The following is a 26,911-nucleotide window of genomic DNA, read 5'->3' on the forward strand; positions in this document are numbered from 1 at the left end:
ATAAGTCTATAGAGAGAGTTTGGGGCTACCTTTGGTTTCTGACAGTCACTTGGGATCTTGTAGGGGGTGTCTCCTACAGATAAATGTCCACAGTCTTACAGCGGGAAATATGTATTAACCAAGTAGAATCTTTTCTCGTCTTATTTGTTCTGTAACACGTCCAAGAATCTCCAAGATTTAAGGCATGAGCTGAGCACACCAACAACAGAATGCAAGAGAGGATTCTGTTTACACGCTGTCAACATTACTTATCATCTAACTTGTGATCGTCGCTATATTCTCCTTCTCACTCATTAGACTGTCATCCATAAGGACAAAGACAGGATTTCATTTCACTCCCTGTTCCCAGGACAGAACACAGTGTCTGAGACACAGAAAGTGTTTGCTGGCCACATACATGTCTGGGTTGACAGCAGCAAAAGACATCACGCAAACAACTATTCTCATTGTCTTCATTTTCCACTCTCGGAGAAGTTCCACTGCTTTGCCGGTGGGGCCACGTGTAGACGTTAGGAAGCTCAGCATTCTAGCCCCATTAGATGGCCAGCACACTGGGACTGGACCTCTTTTGTCACCAAGGTCCGGGAGAATAACTATTCCCGATTCTGAAGCCTGAGATTCCGTGTCTGGGAGCTTAGTGACCTTAGGCAAGTCCTGGAATGGAACTGGTTTCCATGTTCTTTGCAAAACAGGCAAGTTAGAAAAAAGAATTCTTAAGCCAGAAACTATATCCATGGATGAATATCCAGACAAGACAATGGACTACTTAAACTTGTAGCTCACATGCTGGGTATTTGAATATATGGACTTAGGCAGATTTTAAGAAAAAAGGTTTACAGATTTGAATAGAGTTTAATTTCATAATGGAACTAATTAAAAGTAATAAAGGTTGAAATATCCCTAAAGTGCTGACCTTTGATATTCCCCTTTTTTATACAATTTCTACTCATCTAGAAAAACTGAGTCCACAATATGTATTTTTCCCCTCTGATTGTCCGTTTTCTGCCTCATCACTTAACACTTTATGATGCTTAACAGTCTGTACATGCCGAGGCAAAGTGTCCAGTTCTCTCTAGCTGCTCAGCTGTTCAGCTCTCCAAATGTCACACAAGAATGATCATAGTTATGCCACAGTAAGTATCAAATGGACATTTCTGAAGTTTTCCTTCACCCGGGACACAGGTTGTTTCCCCTCAGATGCTCTCTGCTCCTCAGGAGTATCACCTACTCCAGAGGAATTTGGAGGGCACCAGGGGCTATACAGTGAAGGGCATGTTTGTCAAGAATGCCACGTAAGAGATCAGTGGTCCAGTGGCTGGGGAGAGAGAGCCAGTCAGATCTGTGATACTCAGGAATAGCAGGCACACTGTCTTTATGAGTGGCCTGGCTCTTTAGAGGCAATTCCATGCCCAAAACTCACCATCTCTCACTTTCCAGAAGCCAGAATTAAGGGATAAAAGAAGAAAAGGATGTGTTTATTATAGCTGTATTGACTCCCGTGGGCCACCTTCTGAGGGCTTTAAAACAATGCAATTCGTCATCTTACTTTTTTAAAATAAACAAACATAGAAGTTTATTGTCCTTCTGCAAGCTCAGGGGAGACTCTCTTTCCTTGACTTTTCCAGTTTCTAGGAGGCAGCTGTGTCTTTTCAACCTCTATCTTTTCCATCTTCAAAGCCACCAGCATGACATCTTCTCATCTCTCTCACTCCTCCAGTCTGAGCCTCTGGTGTCACACTGCCACTGGCTGACTCTGACTCCTCCTGCACGACTTTTATAATGAGTTATGGCTCTACAAGACTCACCAGGATACCCAGGATCTCAGGCTTGTTAGCAAAGGTCTGAGATAGTCTCCCCCGCCATAGAAAGTAGCATTCATGTTTAAATTCTATCTGATGGTAGGCATGATTTGGAAGTTATTATTTAGCCAACTACAATTCCTTGTGTTTGCTTACTTTTATTTACTCAGTGTGCTGTACTTCTGTATAAAGAGTTGTGTTAATACATACTACGTGCAAAGAGTGAAAAAGCAGAAAGGGAATTTATGTGGCTGGGTATATGAAAAGTGGTCAGAAAAGAGGGCAGACTGCATGGCTGCAGCTTGAGTTTTTAACAAGTCACCAACTGACTGAGGACATAAAAAATGAAGGAATCTTCCCCACCAGCGATCTGTCAGACCTATTGTCTCTACATTGTCCATGTAGAGGCCTGAAAAATTTGGGAAGGGTTTAAAACAACAACAACAATAATAAAATTACACCTTAGAATAGTATTAAACAAATCCTATAGTTTTACAAGAATGAAGTGAAATGCAAATGTTTAGTAACATGCTTACGTACTGCTAAGTCCCTTTGTGATGGATATAATAACAGAATATCTAAGAATGAGTAATTTATAAAGAACAGAAGTTAATTTTTCCCAGTTCCTGGAGCTTAGAAATCTAGAATCAAGGCATCAATACCAGGTAAGATCTTCCTTACTGCATTTCACGAGGAAGAAGCCAGAAGGAAAACAGACATTGTGTTCTCCCATGTCAGAAAAGCACAAGTGAACCCACTCCTAGAAGCCATTTTTGTATTATTAATGTAACTACCTCAGCGATTCAACCAAACACCTCCCAAAAGACCCGAATCCCAACAGCACCACACCACCATCAAATTTCCAGCATAAATTTTCGGGGACACATTCAGACCACCACAGCTGATAGTGCTAATGTGATGTGTGGAAGGGACTGAGGTGGAGAGTGGGGCTGAGATGGGACAGATGCAGAGCAGGTAGCCATGTGGGCACAAGTCTTTCTTCTTCTTTTCCTTCTCCTTGGGGGATTTCCAGGTCTAACAAGCTTCTGAGGAACCACAGAGAATACTTCGGATCCAGAGTGCTAGAGAGAATCTGATCAGGACTGGGCAATCCTAAAAGCATCCTTTCTTTTACTAGTTCACATCATTCATTAATTCATTAACTTACGGCTGACTGTAGCAGGTTTTGGCGTATATTGAGGACTCAACCCCAATCTTCTGCTAAGCGGTGAGCATCTCAAACTATGCTAGGGCACCTACTATCTAGGAAAGAGAGAACTTCACTTGTCCACAAACTGAGAAAATTGTTATCAAGAAAATCCAGCTCAGTTTTTGATTTTAGATCATTTTAAAACGTAATAGAATTCACGTTGGCTGATTGCTTCTGGTCTTGTTTTGAAAGACTATGCTTGAAGACTTAATTATGAATTATGAATTAATAATGATTATCAGTTAAGTCTTGGACAATAAGTGAATAGAGATTAGGACTGAATGAGTTGCGTACTAGGAAGGCAAGGACGACTATAATAATGAAATGTAGCGGGTAGCCATTCCAGCCCCCATTGAGGCTTCGGTAACTGTCACGCCTACAAGGCGGCCAAGGGCGGACCCTGAAGACCCGAGATCCGGATGCGTGGGTTGTCTTGGTTCCTGGACCCTAGACGCTGGATGTAGACCAAGCAGAGTTCTCCAGAGAACACTGCTGGACTGTGCCACACCTTTCCCAGACCCTGTAAACTATCCCTTCACGTGTAAGTTACCCCACAAAATAAACCTCCCTTTCAACTACATGGAGTGGCCTTAATATTTTAACCAATAATGAAAGAAACATACAGTAGTCAGGAAATACACGACAATGTCTTAAGAGGAGAAAGCCCTCACCACAGAATCCTGACAGTGGCATGCAGCACCACAGTCTACTGGGGGCAGTTACTTAAATTGCCCGGATGACTGTCAGTTCAGTGGGAGCCGCTGTACTGCTTCAGCTGACTCCGGTTTTCTACTTCTTTCCCTGTTCTCTGGGACTGTGTCAGACCCTGTGTAGGGAAGTGGTTCACTCTCAGGTACTCTTCAACGTTTTAAATAGCAATATATTGAGGACGTGCCTTTGGGAAAATGAAAGTGAATGAGGCAGCGTCCGCCTCTAACTGGATTCCTTGAAATAAGGAACATGCAATCAACATAATGTGGTTAATGTATCTGATTGCCCCATCACTATTCATCATACCCACAAACACATCAGTATCCATCATACCCACAAACAATTAGACTCAGAGCAGAAGATTCCCAGCAGTCAATGTCAAATCTTTTTCTTCTTCAGTTTTTATTTCAATACTGGTATCCACAGCATCCAGTCTAGGTTGGATTCTAGAATTATTGCTATGAAACACTTTGGTTCTTGTACGGTTCCAGAAGCCCTGGGGTGTGGAAGGCATGAGTGTTAACTGTTAATGGGGTTCCTTCCATCATCTCATAATTCTCCCACCACTCAAGAAGCAGGAAAAAGATAGAGGTGAGAGAAGAGAGGCCAGGAGACCGACAGGTGTCAGGAAACACTGAGAATCAGAGGAAGGTTTAGGGAGCATGGAGAGCTAGAGAGGCTTGGGGAGATGCAACCACACCCTGTGGCTCACACAACGACTCCACGGCTGTGATGTTCTTCTTTTGCACACCCCAACCCCATACCACACTCATGGATTACTGTCGGGGACAAGATGGTGCTGTAGGAGAACGTTGGAACTGCAGTGTTCTACACTACTCGCCTGAGTTTCATTCTTGCATCTTCCCAATGACCATGTGGATGACCAGTCACTGTGTTCAAAGAAGGAACTAGATGGTACTTCACTTACCGCATATACGTGTGTTGGAGAGTTAGTGAATGATGTGAACTATTTTAAACAGAAGCTGATGCACCCTCATATCATTGCTACTGTGATGATATTGGGTCATATATGGACCTAGTTTCAATTCTTACTGTGGACAGTCTGTTTTTCATTTATATTTAAATTAGAAGTGTCTTGTTAGCACCTCGGTGATCAAGGAAATAAGGCACTAAAGAGCCCCTAAAAACAAAATCCAAGGTAAAATCCCAAAGATACATTGGCTTTGAAAGGCCTACAATTTTTGGGGGGGTGCTGGGGTAAGGGCAGTGGTTTATTCAATTTTGTTTCTGTGTTCTCAGAACGAGGCATAGATGAGAACGGTCTACAACTCACTATTAGTGAGTACTTGCTTAAAATTACCATATTTTAGATTGTCACAAAATATATATTTCAGCACTAAATAATGAAGCCTCTACTTGTAATAAAGGATGTTTATAATTAATTTATATTGTATCAATACCTTAGAAATAATTTCAATTTTGTAATAGGATTATGGATTTATGCCAATTTTAATTTTTATTCAGCAAGTTAAGATTATATAGGAGAATGTCCCAGGTACAAAATCAGTATATTTTATAAATTGATGGCTCTTTGGGGTGTGTCCAGGCTTAATTGAGAAGGATTGTCTCCTACTGACTTTCTAACAAGCTACTAAAATTTTGTTCATTGTATGAATAACGCACTGATGACTGGCAATAGACCACCGCTCTTCTGTCATCATTAAATGGACCCTAGTCATTAGGGTGCACTAAGAATTCTTCTTGCACACCGACTTACAGCACTGTGTACGTGGTATGACAGGTGAACTGTTACTCACAGAATTATTAATTTACCAGCACCCCAGCACCCATGAGTGAGTTCATGCCCATGCGGATCAGCCCATCTTGATGTAACTTGCCTGCCTGTCCACCTTGACTACATTTCATTATGAACTCTCCCTGATTCTCAGAGATTGTGCTTTAATCACAATTAGGTGCTCAACTTAGCAAAGTGCTCAACATACCAGAAGGGACTCAAGAAACAGCTGGCAAATGAATGGGAAAATGCCCCAAATAAAAAACTGCATGGTTTAAACCAGAATGCTGATGTCAAAATACCTACCCAGAAGAAGACAGACCACAAGGAAAGTTCCATGAGTCTTCAGGAAAGAGGCCATTTAAAGTTTACTTGTCATACACTCAATCCCCAGGCCCGTTTTTCAGTTTACATTCAAGATACCCTCTCTGTAAGACTAGAATCTTCTAAGCAACTATTTCTGAAAAAGATTAATAGAAATGAGAGAGACACAAAGTCTTAGAGTTTAAATACCACCTTTTAGTATTTAAAAAAGTTCTTAATTGTGATCGCTAATAAACTGAAAGGACTGTTCACACAGTAGGCAAGTTACACACGCCAGAGCCAAAAGTCAGGGCGAAGGTAGACCAAGGAAGCCAGTGATAAGACACATTCTCTCTTTAGCTTCAACAAGTTAAAGGTACTGAGAACTGACTAGAAGGGACAATACTGCCAAGTCAGAGAAGCAGCCAAAGTCAGCAGAATTGTTTCTCTCCCCCACACCTCTCCCCCCCCCCCTTTTTTTAGCAGCAGAGATTATTGATAAACATTTTTTTTGCAAGCCTGACTTAGATGTAGGCATAGAAGCTACCCAGTACCAGGGTTGGGACAGTGCTTATATTTCCTTTAGTATTTGACCACAGGAATGCGTTACAAACATATTCAGTAAATGTCTGAGCTCCAAAATCTTTTATGCAGCTATCCCATAGTGCCTATGCTCTTAAGACTGTTCACTCATGTAGGATCCTCTGGCTTTCCTTCTACTTTGTTCTTCTGAGAATTCTTTTTAAACAAGTGACTAAACCATAGAGATTTCTAAAGCCAGTTTTTATAGGAAATATCTTGACTGTGTCGAATCATAGTTTGGAAGTCTTACTGAATATTTTTAGACATTTGCATAAAAATGTGTAGGCATTTTAGCTGAAGACAGAATCAACTGGGCTCATTGGGACCTATGCCCTTTTCTCTCCCCTGGCTACTCAATGTGGACTTGACAATTGTCTGTATATTGTTTTGTGTTGAACAATGTACCATAAATGAGACTAGTTTTGTTTTGCCTACACTAAGTTGCAATAGTTGGATACTGAGCTAGCCATGCTGCTGAACAAGAACATGCTTTTCGAGGGGGCTCTCTGGATCTCCAAGAGACACAATAGAAGCTAGGGTCCCATTAGATTTCCTTGCACAAGCTTGCTCTGCGTTATTCATTTCCACTATGGAAGACTTTCAGGGAATTCTGTTACTCTCTAAAATTAATCCTACCTGCTATTACACCTCATTTTGTATATGTCCAAATCACTCAAGCATGCTCCATTTTCTTGATTCTTGAAAACATCATGCCAACATCTTCTATGCGTAGATTCATCTTTATCCAAGAAAGTATTGCCAAGAATCAAATTCTTAACTTTGCTAATTCAGTAAATCTTAGTTCAAAGTCTGCAATCACCTCTGAAAGAGCACAGCTAAACAGTTAAGAAGTAGGAAACATCCCAGGTAGACAGACATGGTTACTTTTTTATTTGAAGAAAAAAAAAAAACACATACGATTTAATAAATACTGTGGAAACACTGACCAAACAAACATACAAAGTGACTCAACATTAAAAAAAAAAAGCAACAGAAAGTTCTGCTTTTTAACAGTTATAACTTATTTTCTTTGTACAATATTTAAATACAGAAAGCACTGGCCAGTTATTTTGTAATACTGCCCTAAGCATAATGCCACACCAGTCGAAGCACATTATGATGGTAAAATGTCTGAGTTCCATGGGAAATGATTGAAATGGCATTTTCTTGCAGAGACCAGACAAAGTGCTTGTAAGACACAGAACTGCCTGTTGTAATTATCGTAATCTCCCCTCCTGCCACAGTTTAATGGAAACAGTTTCACTGCTGCAAAAATGAAGCGTCATCATTGGGGTGGGGGGGAAGCTAGCTTTGGCAAGCACCACCTAAAACAGGGTCATATCTGACATCTTCTCTGGAAGGAACCGCTCAAAAGGCGAAACCTGTGAACTATTATAAATGCTGACTATCGCTCTTTCTATGATCAAGTTTTGAACCTGGCTCTGGCTGAATCTGGTTAAGTGAGGGTTAGCGGTCACAGGAGAAATGCCCTAGGTTCATATCAGGTCTGACATTATAGGCTTTCCCCCCTTTCTATCTGGGGTTGTCTAAAGCTTGGGCAAATGGGGCCTTTGTCAGGACAGCGTTCATTTGAAGGAATGAGCCAACTGCTCACTGTCTGCTGCCAGTCTGGGGGCACAACAGACAACCGTGCTTTTTGCTCTGTGGGTTTGAAATATGACTTTCTTCTAGACAGCCTCCCTCACAAACTGTGCTCTCTGCTACATTTCCTCCCTCCATTCTCTCTCCTGATGAAGACAGTATCCACCTGCTTTCTCTTTGAAATCACTCTATCACATCAAACCAAGACACCTTTTATTGACTTCGAGTTTTTATCAACGATGGCCAAAGGAAAAAACAAAACCACACACTCTCTTCTCTAAACAGCGCACAAAGTATTACATTGAGCAATTTACCACTTGTTAATGACAATCACAAGGATGAACGAAAGCATCAGACAGAATATAAAACAACACTCTTTTCTATTTGATCTATGCAATCTCGGCAGTGCTGATCTACGCATCTGGTAAGGCCGCAGAAGCCTCGCTTTCAAACCATCTCGCTCAGCAGCGACCTTCAGGAAGTCAAGATTTCAAAGCCTCGTGAAGTTTCCCTCTCAAATCCCACGGGTCCCGATACAATTTCCATTTTAATGATGAGCTAGGAGGAAATTAGATCACATCCCCTAGAAAACTAAACACTAAGGTCACAGTGCGAGTTCCCCGACGAGGACGGTATACTAATATATACTTTTTTGAAAATGAGATTAAAATATCGAAAAATTAAATCAAAGTAGAGATCCATGAATAGGTTGTAACAAGAACACAAAAACAAAACCGAAAATAGGCAAGCACCATTCAGAGCATGGATGTTCTTCTCGGAGGGACCGGTGTTCCTCTTACTCTAGCTCTATAGCCCATTTATAGCTCCCTTTGTTTTTGGCATATTTTTCAAGTCACACTTCCAAACTCTTCCATGGATTCACTTCTCACCATTCGGTCTACATGCCCAACCTAAGGACAGGATTCCAAGAACTGGGTATCCGTTCAAGGGCCTCCCAGGCCTGTGTCCATGTGACTTTGGCTGCGCACTTCATTTGACTCCATCGTTTCCTTCCGCTCTTGTTTTTTATTCTCTCTTTTTATTTTTTTACACTAGATTCCCGTGTCCTCGTTAAAGACAGAGAAGCTTCACATCACCGTGCAGCTCTTCGCTTTGTCCTTTCGCAAGTCTGTAGCAACTGCCGAGAGTTCTGGTCTGCTAGGCATGTGTGAAATCCGCTTTGTGGCCCTCTGTGATTTGTTCCGCTTAACGTTTTTATTTGTCTTATTTACACACGCCAAGGTGGCGACGTGAAAAATGTCTCTGACGCTGTTTTCTGACTGTAAAGCTGAACATTCGATGTAAGTGGCTGCTCCGATCTGCTTGGCCATGTTTGCCCCCTGTGAAGGAAAAGAAAGAATTTCCATCAGCAGTGAGACTTTGGAGAGATGTCTGGAAAGTGTTAAAATGCCACAAAAACAGTCTAGCATTGGAAAATATCTGATATACAAAATGGATTTCCCGAGTGTTGTAAAAAGATTTTTTTTTTAATGAGCTACTTTGCTGCCTCCTAAGGCCCTCAGTTAGTCACATTACTCAGTAGACACTTCTCTAGCTTCTTGCGCATCCAACTCCCAATAGGATGACTCAAAGAAACAAGAGAGATGCTAAGGTGGCACTTGACCCGCACTGCCACGTGTAGTCAAGAAGTGAGTAACTCACATTCAGGGCCACTGAGAAGCATAGCCTCTTGTTATAGAGTAAGTCCCCTGAAACCATGGACACTGCATCTTTCACATGGATCTGAAAAAGTTGTTTTGGCCTTCTGAGTCCATTCCAGCCCTTAATGAGGCTCTCATTCCTCTCTTATCGACTGTAGATGACTCTCAACCCCAGTCAACAGTCTGTACAAAATATAGGGTGGATAAATGTAATTTAACACCAATTTTTAGTAAAATCAGTTTCTATGATTGTATTGAGTTTGCTAATGAGAAACGCAAGGTGTAGATGAGTATAGTATTTTTTCTTTAAGTTTTTATTATACTGGGGATGGAACCCCAAGCCCTGCTCATGGTGGGCAAGCGCTCTACTGCTGAGCTATATCCCCAGCCTGAAAATTGAATACTTGAAATGATGCATACCACATATAGCTGCAGCTATTTTAACAAGAGCCCATTTTAGAATCTGGTGGTGAGTTTTAGGAGAAAATATTTCTAAACAGATTTTCTTTTCTTTGGGGGAATACATGCACCATGCTGAACCTCCAAAAGACGGTATCATGGAGTGGTCTATTTTATTAACAACTTGATTAAGGATTCTATTGGGCAACTGAGGACATTAAGCTCTCTTAAAGAGACCCACTGGGTTTGACCACAGTCTTTCTTAAACATGCTGACCTTTAGAACCACTGGTGAGCAGAAGCACCCAAGGGTATCAGCTGCTCAGGTGCCCTAATTCCTGGTGATTTTTACTACAGAAGGACAGACATTTCATATTTCAGTTGACCCCTGCCTCACCTCTTGAAAAGCTGCTCCATTTTATTTATTACAAACAATATTCCATTCCTTTCACCTTTTTTTTTGAAAAGCGACTTTTCCACATTGACAACACATACCTGATCATATGACACAGGGGTCTGCCTGTGATTTGAGAGCTCCACTAATGTACTGACATCTGTCCGTAGATCAGACTTACAACCAACCAAAAGCATCTTGGTATTGGGACAGAACTCCTGGATTTCACCTTTCCACTAGGAAGGAGAAAGAGAGAAAAAAAGGAAATTTAATGAAGTATTGATGTGCATACACTGAAAACAATTTCTTCACTGGCAGACATTAAAATGTGACTTTAAGCAAAGAAGCAAGCTTATATTTAATTAGTAAGTGGACAGCAAACTTTAGAGTGCCCATGTATATGTTTTATACTCTGTGTGACTCATGAGTTCCTCCCACAGTGAATGTATTGGCTATCAACAGAAGGTAGCTTCAACAATGTCTTAATTATGGAGGGATTTATAAGACAAAAGTACCTTAATAATGACATATCCAAGTGGATGACTTCACCCTTGGACATGCTGAGTTTCTTATTTCTAGGTGAAAGGCTGGGCATAGGCCCGCCCCAGCAAAAGTATGAATTCAGAGACTTCATCATGAAAGACTCGGCCACGCTACCATGTGCTGGAGGCTCTGTCTAAGAATCTGGCCTACAATTTTAAAGCAGAATGTCCTGCTTCACGAAGCTTCTTCCACTCAAGTGGCTGAATGGACAGACCACAGCTTAAGCAGAGAACTACCTCCCTCTTGAGCTTCCAGAACAGCAGCGAGTTTTGTAGCCCTAAGGACTTTGAGTTAATTTTTTTAACTGTTAAGCACTGCTATCTAGTCTACAATTTAACTATTCCTGTCCTAACCAGAATTATGAGAACTTCCAGAAGTCCCTGGCACAGATTCCACTGTTCCCTTTAAAGCAAGTAAATGGCTTTTCATGGTTTTGCTTCTTCTAGCTTGAATTCTCCATCATCAGGATGGGAGACAAGTCCTCCAAGAAGATCATTGCTCCCAGAGATGAGGGGATAAGGGGGCTGAGACTCCTCTACTCCCATCCACAGATGTCTTTTGTGCTCTGTGAAGTACTGTAATGGTGATGTAGCTATGTCTTTGCAAGGAGTCCACAGAGCAGAAGGGCAATAAAGTTTTCCAAGTGTAATACTAGATGAGAGGGACATTCTGGAAGAGTGATTTAAGAGACCACCAGAGGAGGCCTCCAGTTCTCAAGGTGTAGCTGAGTTAATAACATCTAGCACAAAGCACCCCAGCACATGGATGCAGTAACACACAGAGTGCCTGATTCATCCATTGAGATTTTCCTTTCTTCTTCCCTCCCACAATTATTTAGGAGCCTCTAGCACATGCTCCTAAAGAATTGAAAAACAGAATGAGAAATCTTTTCTACCTTAAGTCACTCTAAACTCTCTGATATTAATGGACTTCAAGAATCTATTTGAAGACAGGAGGCAGATGAAGTTACCATGAGCCTTAAGCCTCACACAAATGTAAAACACACATATTAATATCTACAGGTCCAATGTCACTATTTGTTTGGTCTTAAGAGACATAAGTAAAATAGGACAGGAGAAAAGCTTTCTGTCATAAATTATGTATAACCCAATACTGCATCAAGTACAAACTCCAGTAAATAAGTGCCCCTTTTATCTCCAGACACAGCCAGGCATGTTGTTATGTTGTTATCAGCTGTGATGTTTCTGGCACTCCCCGTACTTGTTTACAGGTCTTGAAGACAGGAAAGGTGCATTCCTAACAGAATTTAACAAAAGCCAATCCTGTGTTTCATGCATTACTCAGAATGGAAAGGAGTTAAAAAGGACTAAAAAGGACCCTTTGATCTATCAAGAGTGCAGTCTCACTGAACTGCTTGCGATGTTTAGTAAAGACTGAAGGAGGGCTATACGTCAAACCCTAAATTTATAATTACTAACCCAAGCTACAAGGTACCATATAGAAATATAAACTAATAAAAACACATACAATGCAAACACCACTGAAAGTGAAAACCCAAAGAACACAATCCAAAATGAAAGAAGCCCAGACATCTACACAGTGCTTCTTCCTTTCTGTCCTTCTGTCCTCACTCCCACCAGGCCACAGGGACCCACTGGGTGACATTCTTTGCTCTTAGCCACATCTGCAGTACACAGAAAAAAAGGGCTTGTGCACCTAGAGTCTCCCTCTCAAACCTCACAGCAGTCCTACAAGGGTGAGTGATCAATATCCTGCCCCCTCTACTAGCACTTCTGACCATCAAGAACTACAAAGAACAAAGCCTAGGTTGCTGCAGGCCCCTTCTCAACTCCCTCGAACTCATCTACAAGTTCCTATAACTATAACAAGTCCCCTGCTGCCGAAGGCCAAGCATCGCCCCCTAACACATACATAGTGGCTTCTTAGGCCTCAACACCCAACATGCAACAGGTACCACTCCTCTTAGCCCTAGTTCCTTTCTGTCCACAACTTCTGCTAGTTCCGTCTCCATCTACAGAATCTGACCCACCTTTGCTTCCAGAAACCAGGGCTGTGTGATAACATACATGTTCAGTATACCTGATGGTTTACTAGTATTTGGTGTACACCTGATTATAATTCACATTTTTACCTATCTAGCGACAAGTCCTATTATACATATTCCTCTTATATTAATTTCGTCTGTGTTTCTATAAATTATTGAAATACAACTTCCTTGTCAAAATAACTCCTCTTCCCCCTGCCCCCCCCCCCCCCCCACCAGACAGGGTTTCTCTGTGTAGTTTTGGTGCCTGTCCTGGATCTCTATAGATCAGGCTAGCCTAGAACTCACAGAGATCTGCCTGGCTCTGCCTCCCAAGTGCTGGGATTAAAGGCATGCGCTACCACCACCTGGCTCAAAATAACTCTTAAGATCAAGAGTAACCATGTAAGGAGCAGTCTGTCCAACAAACAAAGCAGGTAGGTCCTTACTGTAGGTCCACCTCCCAAAAAACGAACATGGGAGCTCATGAAAAGTATTTTGTTCTGAGCTTTGTGAAGCAAAGCTTCAAGCAGATGAATGACCCAAACTCCTGGCATTGATGTGCAGGAACCTTGTTTTGGGGTGTAAGTATCCTTTCCAGTGTTTTCATTAGAAGACATAAGGCAGAAGTTCAGACTCTGTGGCCCCCAGCCAACCACCTTTCTGTAGTCCTAGATCACCAAAAGTGCTGCACAGCACCCCCAGTCCTCAGCACTTACCTTTTTTAAGACACTGTCCAGGGTCTCTGGTCTACTGATGTCGAAGCAAATGAGTACAGCATCAGAATCCGGGTAAGAGAGGGGACGGACGTTGTCATAGTAAGGAGAACCTAGGAAACAAAACACAGAGATCTCAGACAAGACCCTCCATCTTCTACCAGGCATTCATGGTATAATGTAACACCTCCACTCGCCCACTCCTGACCCCCAGCACACACTCCCTCTTGTAAAGAAACGCAAACACACACCTTCTCGTAAAGAAATGCAAACATATACACAAAAGACAGGTTTATTCACTTGTACTAGGAGATCAGAGAGCTCCTTCCTATGCATCGGACCTCAGTTCCTGGACAGGCCAGGAACTTAAGGTGCAAACTGATAAGAGTTCAAGGATTAGAGTCAGAGGGATCCCAGGTGAAGTAGCGAGGGTGTGGGACCAAGTGATCTCGAGTACAAACCCATTCCCACCACTAACTGGGGAGAAGCCCCTGTCTTAGGACTGGGTGCCTCTGGTTCTTCAATCATAAGGTGACAATGGTGACAACCTATATCCGTGGGATCTGAGCAAACCCAGGGGGCAGCTGGAATTTAGGGAGAGATGTGTACATATTAACTAGATGTATTGTGGCTGTGCTATCTCTGTGGTCAAAGGCTGATTGGCAGTGGCCATTGAAGATGGAGCTGCTTCCTGGGAAAAAGATCCAATCTCCAGATTAGTCCAATAGTTGAATGGGGATGAGTGGGGGAGGGAGGAAGAAGGCAAGATTAATGATGCACAGAGAGCCATGGCAGAGCACATGGGTGTCACTCTGTCTCCAGTTACAAGTCTGGCTAAGCCATTGACCTTTGAGCTTGCTTACACTTACCCCCCAAGCCCCGTGTAAGTCTGCTTCCTGCTACAACCAAGAATGTCATAAATGCCATGTTGGATCGTGTTACCTTTTCTACACAGTTCCACCTGCAAACGTGACGGCGGGACAGAATCCAAGGGCCCTGGCCCGAGTTAAACCCAAGGTTGTCTAAAGACGCAAATCAGCAGCCTATCAATTCAACCACAGAACTCTCTGGTCATCTAGGACTTCGTTTGTTTGTTTTGTGTTTGGACACCTTTTTGAATTCCAAAGGTTGGGAATTCACACAAGGCCAATAATTACGAATTATGAAATAGTTTGACTACAAAATTGAGGATAATTTGCCCATTGCTACTTTTAAGAAATGATTTTCCTCACACAGTCATTTCACAGACAACATGGAAATCACTTACTAGGCAAATGCAAATATGTTAAAGCTTTTTTGACTTTTAATTTAGTTTTGACATAATTTTGCATTTCTGGCAGAAAAACATAGCACGTATTCCCTAAGTCAAAACTTCGGTAGTCAAAGTCAAAAAGAGGAAAAAAAAAAAAAAAGCTTCCAAAAAAATCTTTGTAGCCAGGCCTGGTGGAAAAGGGTTAAAGCCAGGGGATAGCAAGTTTGAGGCCTACCCAAGCTGTGGAGGGAATGCAGCTTGTGAAACAAGCTAGTTCCACTCTGCATATGAGTGCACTGGTATCTCCATATTAGTTCTCCATTGAGCAACTTAGGGATACCATGTTTCAAAGAAAAAGTACAAAACTACCAAGGCAGGGACCTTCAGTAGTCTGTTCTCTCCTCCTGGATGTTACTGTAGTTGGTGCCTGTGTTCTGGGCCCTGGGTGCTCACTGCAATCACTGGCAACACTGCGCTTGCCTCACTAGCTGCTTTAGAGATGGAGAAAGTGAGTCTGCTGAGCAAGGGACACGAGAACGTTCTAGGAACCAGGAAGGAAAGTGCCAACAGAGAAGGCAATCTCAGAAGTTCTCAGGCAAGGCCACAGCTTCCCACTGGCCACTGAAGGCAGAAGTGCCGTAACAAAGCCTGCTGATGGAAGGGACTTCCCCACAGCCTTAGTTGAGAAAGTTACGTCATTTAAAATATTGAGATATAAAAAAAAATACGAGGCCATTTCCAAAAATGACCCCTCCCACCCCCCCACTTTCAGCCACTTGAAGAAATCAGAGGTGATGAGAATAATTCGCTTAAGAGTTCAGCTTAGGTTTTTCCCGAGTGGCACCAGAAAGGGGCGGCTTTACCCTATATGAATATATTTGCTGTTTTACAGCAGTTCTGCAGTTCCGACTCTCTCCACTGGAACCTTCCTTGTTTGCATGTCCGAAGTCTAACTCTGACACAGCTCTGGCTGTAAGCATTAGAATATCTCTTTCCTTGTAGCCAGCCACAAAATCCCAGACTGGACAGAGAAGAAATTCAAATGAGGACAGAGGAGTCTCTCTTCTGCTCTTCAAAGCTAGCTTAGACGACCTGACCTGGCCTACGCAGTGAGAGCCAGTCTGTGTCAGCCGAACAGGTGTCAGAAGGCTCACGTCTTACACTTTCCAGTCTCTAGCCCTCCACAGCCTGAGGAGCATCTGCAGGTTCCAGGCTCCTGCCGCACAGGATGCTGCCTGTACTGCTGTGGCAGAGCGGGCTATTCCACAGGACAACGGAGCCCATCTTTTCCAAAGGTGGCTGAAGAAAGTCAAAGGGCCAAAACTAATTTAATTAAACTTGGGACTGCTGGGAAAATCCAGAGACCGGGTTGCAACATTCCAGTCACCATGTGGCTGCAGAGAACACCCTGCCCTTTGTGGGCTGGTTCCCCTCCCCCACCCATTTTAAGGCCACAAAGGGATCTGGCTTTGTGTTCAGCCCTCTGTCACAGGCTGCTGGAGATTGCTTGCTTACCAGAAGAAAAAAAAAAGAAAAGAAAAGAAAAAAGAAAGAAAGCAAGGGGGCTTTTGTGCTCAGTGGCTATATGCAAATAAGTGAGAAATTCACCCTCTTGATTGACTTTAAAAAGAAACAGTTCTCTTGGAGTTAAACAGGATTCTCACGGAGGCCTCTTTCTGCTTTTGTTTTCGTCTGGTTCAACAGTTTGGATGAAAATACATCTGTAGGGTAACGCTTCCTGAGAAAGCAGCCACTGAGCTTGGAGGTGAAGCGGTAACTCTGAAGCGCTTTAATAAGATCTAATTAGGAGCTGCACTTTGATCTGAGCCTTGCCCCACCCCCTGCAGTAAACAATGCAGCTTTTTGATCAACAAGTGCCCAAGGGCGCTAATAAAACCGATTCCCAAATTCATTAGTCCTAACTGTAATGTGACCACCAACTAGAAGAGTAACTTGCCATAGAAGATGAGACAATTTATTCATTTTGTTTTTTGATAGGTTAAGGTTAATTTTTTTTTTCTGGAAAAACAAAACAAAACAACCTCCGACCCCAAGCTATTGCTTCCATTTTTTTTTTTTTTCAAAGTAAGAAAGTGAATGACAGAATTACAGACTGGCCTAACAGGAAAGGTCTAACAGTTCATTAGGTAAGAAGGACCCTTTCTTCAGTGTTCTCCCCTACAGGGCCCTGAGACTGCACAAAGGGAAAGGCAAGCAAAGGGCTGATCACCACAGGCATGTGTGGGATAACTCAGAGGGAAGAATCCTAGGAATGCCCTGTCCACGGAGGAGTCCGGAAGACAGGAGAGACTCCAAAAGGAATGCAGAGTAAGCCCTCCAAGGGAGAACAATGCCAGCCCAGGACTCCTGTAACATGCTGCATCCCATGACAGCTTGGGAAAGCAGGTTTCCAGAAGTGTTCATTTCTATAGATTCTAGTTAAGCTCATCACTCACTGAACATGTTTTACAGCGTGCTAAAGCTCAGTAAGTCCTAATGTGCATGCAGGCTGTACTTCAGGACCTAAGAATGGACTATAGTTAAAACCCAATAAACGTAGGTTAACTTCCACAGCATGTGGAATAGGCTTCATGCAGATGGACATTTTCAGGGCAGCACTGCTCTTCAGGTCCTTTTAAAGTAACCTACCAGACTTCCCACAGGTAAGTTGCAGGGAGCTGTATTAGGGTAAAGATATAACTGGACTATATATGCAAAACAAATGTCTCATCCCATCCACTCCCCACCCCCCAGCTGAAAAGCTTGATTCAGTCATAGATTAGAATAAGCATGCTTTGGGGGCTCTTCGTTGCTCAAGTTTGGCAAACATCAGCAAAGTTCTACAAGACTTTCGAAATGGCAGGTCTACACATCCCTGTCTTCAAGATCATTAATTTGGGCTGAGAGGAATTTTTCCAGCCCAAGAATAGTCACAAAGTGCCTCACCTAGAAACTAATTCTTCAAACACATACCTGCCTGCTGAAGTCACCCCATTGCAGAGATACAACACACCATATATGTACATAATTAAAGGTATATGGAAGAACAGTCATGCCCAAAAGGGGGGCCTTCGGATCTTTTGCAAAACCAGTTCAAATACTGAAACTTTAGAAGAGTCTGCAAACTGAAAACCCTTCTCACTGGGTATTTTGAGAGTGTAACGCCTTACACTTGAAGTAAGTTGGAAGCTTCCTATAAGAAATTACTATCAAGAACAGAAAGTTTGGAATAGTGGATGTTTTGGGCAGAAAAAAAAAAAACTACAGAAAGCTTTGGTTTCTTTCAGTGTTCACCAAGGGGACACCAGTAGCGGGCCCCATGAGGGGCCATCACCAGAGGGGAAGCTGTAGGAGAGCAGCAGGCTCAGGAATGGGAGTCACGTCTAGACAGGCCCCCCAGTTCTGCTTCAGCGTAACCCTCTGCGGAACACTCTCCCCACAACTGTCTGCATCACAGACATCACCCCCCCCCCCCCAATGCCACCACCACCTGGCCCAGCAATGATATTTTTTCTGTTTGTAACTTCTACGGAATCAGACTCTGAAAGATTTTGAAGAGATCTTATGAAAGCATGGGGGCAGTTCCGTGTTTTCTATTTCCGGGGGCTGTGCAGATACACAATTGGATGTGAGTTCAGAGGAGGTAGAATTAACATGGCTGTTTGACGGCTCTAAATAACATTTTGGTAGTAATTCTCAATCTTAAAGTAATAAGAATCCTCACGTGTTACTGACGGCGGAACCACAGTGAATCATAGAACTTCATGGGACAAGATTATGTAGGTAAGTTTTAAAAGTCCACACTGTCATTCAGTCCAGACTAAAGCAATTATGTTTCCACTGCTATGGAAGAGTCCATCATCTTAGCATGGAGTCCCTCAAGTGTGGTCACCTTCCCACATACTATAACATCAGCCTTGGGTTTCAAAACCAATGTGCTCAACACCCACCCAAACTTTTGAAGCAGCTTGCATTCTATGTTGGAAAAGTATGAATTTTTGTGAAAAAAGGACTCTGTGAATGTTGCCAATATGTTGTAAACCAGAAGACATTTCAAGGACATTAGAAAAGAAAAGAAAAGAAAAGAAAAGACAGAGGCCCAGCTGATTCATTTGGCACAGCCCACCATGCATCAGGAGCTGAGTGGAGACACTGGTTGTCCATGGTGTCCTATCCTCGTGCAAAAGAACTATATTCATGAGGAAACACCTGGTTATTTCAGGAGCATTAGGATGACTGATTTGGACACCTTACACAAATGTGCGACTTAGGAAAAACCAAATTGGAGAAAAAGCTAGCACCAAAGGGATTTAAAAAAAAGGGGGGGGGGGAAGGTCTAGGGACAGATGAGAATTTGCCTCCAGTCAAGCTGTTTGTCTAGTCCTAGTCCACATTTTAGTGTAGAAAGCCTCAGTTTAGCAGCGGGCCATGATTTCGACACCCTAGGTCCCAATGATCACGACTTGGTGAAACATCTGGTTCTGCTGAGTTTGTTCTGCTGCTCAGATCAAAACCATTTTCTGATTAGTTTGTAAATTCTTAGCCTATCCTGAATTCTTAGCCCACCTCTAAGAAGCTCAGGTCAGAGATCTCAATTTTGAGAATCTGGTTTTTCCCTGAGGACAATTAGATGTAAACATATTTTAGAGAGCAAGGGACTTGAAGGACTTTGGGAGGTCTGAGTCAACTTCTAGAGAAGATTTGGAATTATGGGAGCGTTTGTGGACAGGAAGACCTGAGTTGGGGGCTTGGACTTGGCACAGACATTCAACGCCTCTTGAGTCCACCATTCCCATCAAGCTGCCTCTTCCTATAACTGTTTCCACATCCATGTCTGACTATGAAGTGTTCCTAAAAGATGCCCTGGGAAGGCTTCCTCACCTTGCTCAAGCCCACAGGCATTTCCTCCTAGCTGTACCCTGTACTTGTTCTGGGCTCCTCACTTGGTTTCTTACTCTACCCTGGAGGAAGCGTGGGTATTTTAAATTTTCATCTATACTCACCTATTTTCACCTATTTGTCTTATCACCTTAACTAGAATGCAAGCAGCTTGAGGACAGAAGCCACTCCCACCCAGCTCAATACAGCCCCTCCCAGTGTCGGAGCACTGTGTTCTCAGAGTGCATGCCTTAACAGTTTACAATCCCGTCTTGCCCACATGTGTTCATTTATATTTTAAATCACAAAAAGGAATAAGCAATCTCCTTTTAAACTGCTGTCCTTGGTTAACACATAGATGAATCTCCAACTGTTGAAGCATTTCCATTCTTGCCAAGGAATATTTCATTAGGGAACTTGCCATCAAGACTGGCCTTCAAATTTCCTGTAAAGGCTGAAACATACTTTTATAATTAGATTTATGTTTATGCTGAAGACTGTCCTCAAAGTAAAGTACCTAAGATTTTTCTTTTGTATCTGTTGCTTCAAATATAAAATGTAGAGAATATGATTTTTTTTAAATAATACTAGAAACAAATATAGGAAGTGCTAACTTTAGCATTCAGAACCGGAAAGATGTTCATTGCATATTAAGATTCAAAGAGTTTTCACGGGGCAATAACACAATTATTAACTGGGAATCAGCAATTGAATTGAATATTTTAGAGTAATAGTATGCCTTAAATAAAATGTGCATCAACTTGCCCTGGTTAAAAGCTGGCGTGAATGACTATTACTCCCTAAATCACATATGCTGAAATTACTCTGCAATCTAGTCTCCTAGGAAAAGATATGGTGATCTGTAAATGACTAACTTTCTATTATTAGTAGACTTTTGGCTTCAAGTTACAAATTGCTTCTATGTTTGGCAAGTGTAGCAGATTTTTGAAGCACAAACTATTAGAACTACACAGGTTTCACTTATCACTTTAAAATACCAAAACTCTCTCTCTCTCTCTCTCTCTCTCTCTCTCTCTCTCTCTCTCTCTCTCTCTCTCTCTCTCTCTCTCTTTCATTTTATAATGAAAAGAAAATATTTCTCAGTAAAAAGGAAGAAAGGAACCCAAGACCACCTTTAGGAATCCCTCATTTTAGAAGATTTTCATGACACTTATAGTAAGATTTTGTTAACTTTGGAGTATTTAAAGTAGCCATAAGAGTCAATTGGCACTGTGCCGCTGTGGCTGGTGTAACTGGGGAGGGCTTTAAGATAGGGAAACTCTTCCCTACCTAAAGCAGTGGTTCCCAACCTGTGGTTCATGACTCCCTGGGGGGGCGGGAGTCAAAGGAATCTTACACAGGGGCCTAAGACTCCCTGCATATCAGATATTTACATTATGATTCATAACAGTAGCAAAATTACAGTTATGAAGTAGCAACAAAAATAATTTTATGGTTGGGGATCACCACAGCATGAGGAACTGTATTAAAGGATTGCAGCTTTAGGAAGGTTGAGAATCACTGATCTAGAAACTGTGTAGAGCTCTACAAACTAGTGGGAAAGCCTCATAGTGAAACATTGGCAACCAATTGGAAGAGTTCACTGGAGTTCAAGAATTAAGAAGTGCATCATAGGATGGCATTAAGCGAGCCTTGCATCCTAGGTCTAACAGAAGACCTGCTTATAGCAGATAGACAAAAAAGGAAGAGAAATAGAGAAGAAGGAAATAGTAATTGCCTGGGCCCCCAAAAGAGAAAAGAATGGTTTCCTTTCCTCATATTATACTTCTAAGTAGTATTCTCCCCCACATTCAAATTGGCAGTTTTGCTTATGCATGATCATATGACTGCTTCAGGGGGAAGCAGACCACTGAGAAGATGTGGTTCACACATAGAAACCCATACACGAATTGCCTCTGTTTCCTAAATGTTGGATCCTCTGCTGGAAGGTTGAACACAATAGCCACCCCACCGAAGGGCACAGTGTATGCTCTCTCTCCACCCATTTTTCCCAAGAGAAATCTCTCTCACATAGGCTTGGAAGAGAATGAAAAATTACAGTCAGGGCTCTATAAACTTGCCTTGGCTCTTCTCTCCAGAGATAAGCTGATAACAGTTGGGGAAAATGAAACATATGAAGAGGCATAAAGTATATTCTCACACCTCAACAAAACAATGTCTTTGTGGGGGAGAAAATGTCAAATGACCGTTTAAAAAAAATCTTTAGGAGCTTGTCAGGAACAGCAAATGAATAGCAAAGATGGTAAAATTACTGGGAAGTATGCACTTCCTGCTGGAAGCATGCTAACCTTGAGTGGCAAGCTTGGTAGAAACAACCTATTCCTAGAATTTAAGCAATGTTCTGTAACTTTGTTAAATTAACTAATGTCTCACTTCACAAACAACATAATAAATCTCCAAATAATTCCCTAGGTCTCCTCTTCCATTTGTATAGATCTAAATTTTAAGTAAGGTTTCATAGCTGGATCATTTTGCAGGACAATACTGCTGCAATCAGCTTTCAAACCTTTGTATTTTACAGAAATATCATAGGGTTTTCTTTCACTAAATAAAAATACAAGTCATTATTTCACTACTGATTTCATTTCAGGTGATTAACTTTAATTTCATGAAAAGCAATATTTATGAAGTTGCCATTCTTAAGGCACAGGTAATTCAGTGATAATTAATGCCAGGAGCTCCATCTCCTTGGCAACTATGTATATTATTAATTTCCTCATTCTTTAGGTTTTATTGGGTGACTATTGTATGCAAGGCATTCTGCTATATGTACAGAAACTGTGAACTATGTAGTTGTAAGGCTTGGAAACATCTGAAGTGATATTTGCATGGGCTTCCCACTGTAAGCTGTTCATACACATTCGTGTTATTTGCTAGCCCTTGAAAGGCTTATGCCTTTTCTCTCTTAAAAGTGGGGAGGTGGGAAGTTTGGCCCTTGGGCACCTAATCTAAAATCTCCATTGGTGGTCTTGTGACTCTTGGAGCTTGAGACAGGGATGTATAACCCAGCATTCCTAGGAGCCCACCCATCCCCCTCCTTATCCAAATAGTCTCATTCCTAAATCCGCCAGGAAGCCTGGCTCAGCTCAGAATCTGGCTTGGTTTGCAAGCTGTGAGAACCTCAGCACGGGATGCCAGATCCACCGAGACTAGGAGCTGAAGCCAGCCAACGTCCTGGGAAACAAAAAGATCTGCCTGTCCAGACACTAGAGCCAAGATGTGATAGCTGGGAGAGATCTTGCACATTATCCAGCTCAGCGGCTGCCCTCTTTTTAAAGACGATGAAAATGAGACCCAGGGAGGTCGAGATTTGCACACAGAAATCCCTGGTAACCAGGAGCTAAGATCTAAACACAGCTTTGTATCAAAGACTGTATCTGACCCACTGCTCCACTCTACAACTAAATAATTCTTATGGAGCAGAAGTCCAAACAGAGCTGGTGGGAGAGAGGGAGTACTGGTGCTAATTACTGGTACCACACCAGCTGTCCTGCCCACCAGGCATAACAATTACTATGATATGCCTGAGAACGGGAGCCTAATAAAATACTAGGCTATGTAATAATTCTGATAGAAACTAGTAATAAGCCACTAGAATTCCACCAGCACTTTCTCTATAGTATCAAGTCTATGTATGTGATCTCAACAACAACAACGAAAACCAAAATGCCCTTGGCGCAGCTCAAGGAAGAGCCTGACTCTCCAGGGAGAAACTAGATCCATCCTTCTCACTGCAGCAGTCTGAGCATCTGGCACCGACCGTGAGAGGCGCCGGTGCGAGACTTGCCTCTAGTCTTTGTGCTGGGAGCTGCCTCTGGAGACCTTGTGGCTCTGGCCCCTTCCTCCCGCTGTCTAATCCCCCAGGTCCCTCAGAGGTTCCAGCCCAGGGTGTGGGAAGCTCGCTGCAGCTCCATGAGGCCACTCCCAGCTGAGCGCGGCTCCACCTCGGGCCACCCCGCCTGACAGCAACCCTGCGTGTCGGCGCTTGTGCGCTCCTTCTTGCCAGTTTCGCCCGAATCTGTCTAGCTGCACAGTTCCGCACGCGCACCGGCCTTTCCCCTCCCTTCCCGGTAGTTCTGCTCCTCCGGAGAAGGTATGCTCTTTACAACCAGCACGCCTTCTCCCGGGGCGCCTCTGGCCCAGCTTGCTAGGGCTTGGGTACCAGGGGGTGCTCAGTGCTGTCCTACTGTCTCTGCCCCGAACTCAGCCGGGGACACCAGCCTTCCCACCCGCGGAGATCTGTTCTCCCCACTACCGTGCCACGTAGGTGGGTGGGCGCATGGGAAGGCAATAACCCGGCCTTGAACCCTAGACCTTTGGGCAGAACCCACCACGGCGCCAATAATTCAAGTAGACAGGAAGGTCAAAGGCGAACGGGGCTGCCTGCGGCCCTGCAGGCTGGCGAGGCCGAAGCCGTGGGGGTAGGGAGTGGCATGTTCGGAGCGCTGGCACGGAGTGATCCCCGGGCGGGCGCAGAAGCGGCTCTGCGCCGGTGGCACGGAGGCTGCGGGGGCGGAGGCCCCGCGGTGGCGGCTGCCCGCGCCACCAGCGCATTCCTGGCAGTAGGCGTCACGGGCGCCGGCTGCGGCCGTTCACCCTTCTCCCCCACCAGCGCGGAACCCGCACGCAAGCGGGTGGCTTCGGGGAATCTTCTCCCAGCTCATCAGCCTGCGCCCCTGCCCCGCGACCAGATGGCTGGTGACACCCACGAGGGACTTCCTCTGCGAGCGGGAGGGCTCCACGCTGCTCTGCATGCTCCAGCACCCGGCCACCCTGGCGGCCTGCTCCAGTGCGGCCCCAAGGACGGACAACACAAGGCCACGCGGCCACAGGAGGCTGCTCCAGCAGCGTCACCCCCGGACACATAGCGTTCCCCGGTCCCTACGACCACAGTCACCCCCATCGCCACCCCTACCCAGAAAGGATAACATTTTCCTGCGGCTCGAGCCCTGGAAGTCCCTCTAGGGGCCACGTTAGCGGACAGGGCAGCAGATCCTGAGCCCCGCGGCGCACCGGGCCAGAGAACCACGCGGTGTGCCGAGTCTTACCTGAAGTGTCCCACAGGCTCAACTCTATTCTTTGTGTGTCGATTTCAAAACTGGCAGTGTAATTCTCGAACACCGTAGGGACGTAATTCTGGACAAATGAAAGGGACAGAAGAGGAAGGAAAGGTGGCAAAGAGGTTATTAAAAGCACGACATGCATCGAACACTTTATGGAAAACACCCCAAGTCCCCAATTAAAAAAAAAAAAACCGCACAACCCCTACACACTGAACACGCAGCCCTTTCCCGAGAGCCCACCCAGGTTTCCCTACCCGGCTCCCCACACTGAAACCAGCAAGTTTTGGGAGCCGAGAGCCCAGGGTGCTGGCACGTCCCAGCCCAGGGGCTTCCCGGACACTTTCCCTTCCGAGCAGTGTGGCGGGGAAGACCGGCTCGGCTTGAGGAGGAGGACTTTGAAGAGGAAAATCACAGCGAGCGGACACCCTCTTCCAGACTAGGGACCCCACCGGCCGCTCCCCTCAAAGCCTTGCGGGTCACACTCACTTCGGGGAAGCAGTCCTTTGCGAAGACGTGAAGCAGCGCTGTTTTCCCACACTGGCTGTCGCCCACTACTACTATCTTGCATTTCACGTTCTGATTAGGATCCATGATAGATTTACTGGATAATTTCTGGCTGGCTCTTCTCTCCTTCATTGATGTTGCCTTATTTTCTCTTGGAACAGGAATTTTCTCTTTAGAAGAAAAAAATATATATATACTTCTCTATATAAAAAGCAGATAAAAAAAATAGATCGCAAGGCCGGCGGGAACCCCTTAAGCGCAGCGCAATGGAGGAGAGGCAGCGACTCTTAACTCCCCTCCAACAAGTTTTCTGCCTGACTCTGCGCCTCTCCTCCCAAGTCCAATTCCAATCGGTCTGCTTTGTTTCACGCTCTCTGCGCGGCTTTATACGCCCAGCCTTCCAATCCCCTCTGCTTTCTCAATGAGAGAAGGAAACTGATCCGCCTCCTCCCCTTTTATGGAGCCTGGGAGCCAGCGCGGCCGCCTAGTTGGCGGAAAGTGTAGGCAGTGCGCCCTCTAGGGTAGCGTGCAGGATGGCTCGCAGACCCAGTTTCTGGCGTAACCAGGAGGCGCCAGGCAGGATTTGCTGGTGGGCAAACAGCTCAGGACCAGGGTGAGGAGGAAGCGGATAGTTGTGTGCATGGACTCGTACTGGAATTCCTTGCAAATTGCTTTCCCAGGGGGCGCGTCTCCAGAAGCCCTGTGATCATCTGTGAAAATAAAAACATATTTCCCACTCAAGGTAAAGCCTAATCATGAAACAGAAGTCAATCTTGAATGGGGAAAGACTAAGTGGTTATACCCAAACATACAAAACAATATTTTAAAAAAAAAATTGTGTTAGGCACATCACAGAGATGGCGGGACATTTCCTAAACCGGCTTATCTCAAACACCACGACTAGTTTTCCTGGGTCTTTATAGAGGACTTGGTTATTCAAACTTGTCAGTTTCAGCCATTCCAGAGGCAGAGGCAGAAGGCTTTGGGGAGTGGATAAAGCCAAGGGGGTGGGGATGGGAGATGACAAAAACTATGAGAGACTCAGCCCCACCTGCTACTCTCGCTGTGAGAACATTAGAATCGGGGCGGGGGGTCTAAGTGCTCCTCAATCCTTCGGCTGTAACCTCCAGCCTCCTAGAATCAAGGCACTCTGCACTGGACTCAGAAAACACACATGCCCATAGTTGAAAACCCAGGAACCCCTCTCCTATCCATAACCCAACCATTCCAAGTCTCCCTCGCAGCAAATCTTAGAAAGAGCAAAAATGAGAGCGCGTTCATTCTCTCGTTTTCCGAAGACAGCGTCTTCATTGCCTGGAACCCCAATGGCAAGGAGACTTCGGTTATGAGATTTGTGGTGGAGGCGTCTGGGAAGATAGTTCAGTCTGTAAAGTGCGTGTTCTGCAAGCATGACTTGGGTATTGTCCCTCAGCACCGTTTTAAGGAACTGTGTGCATGGAGGCACTCCTGTAACCCCAAAGCAGAGGAGGCAGACTTAGAGAACCCCTGGAGT

At 44.0% G+C, this 26,911-nt stretch overlaps 1 protein-coding gene across 1 annotated transcript; it reads right to left on the reverse strand.

Annotated features, from left to right (window-relative positions):
* Positions 1-8,159: 8,159 nt before the first annotated feature.
* On the reverse strand, positions 8,160-26,095 carry Rnd3 (Rho family GTPase 3). Its single transcript, XM_052724877.1, has 5 exons — positions 25,381-26,095; positions 24,880-24,967; positions 13,684-13,793; positions 10,518-10,652; positions 8,160-9,303 (listed from the first exon to the last, which is right to left on the reverse strand). Exons 1-5 carry the CDS (start codon positions 25,528-25,530, stop codon positions 9,052-9,054), a joined length of 735 nt encoding a protein of 244 aa, XP_052580837.1. The 5' UTR covers positions 25,531-26,095; the 3' UTR covers positions 8,160-9,051.
* Between the last annotated feature and the right edge of the window lie 816 nt (positions 26,096-26,911).

This window comes from Peromyscus californicus, unplaced genomic scaffold, assembly GCF_007827085.1.
Source record: "Peromyscus californicus insignis strain IS unplaced genomic scaffold, ASM782708v3 Scaffold_7__1_contigs__length_154581171, whole genome shotgun sequence".
In the NCBI taxonomy this organism is placed as follows: Eukaryota; Metazoa; Chordata; class Mammalia; order Rodentia; family Cricetidae; genus Peromyscus; species Peromyscus californicus.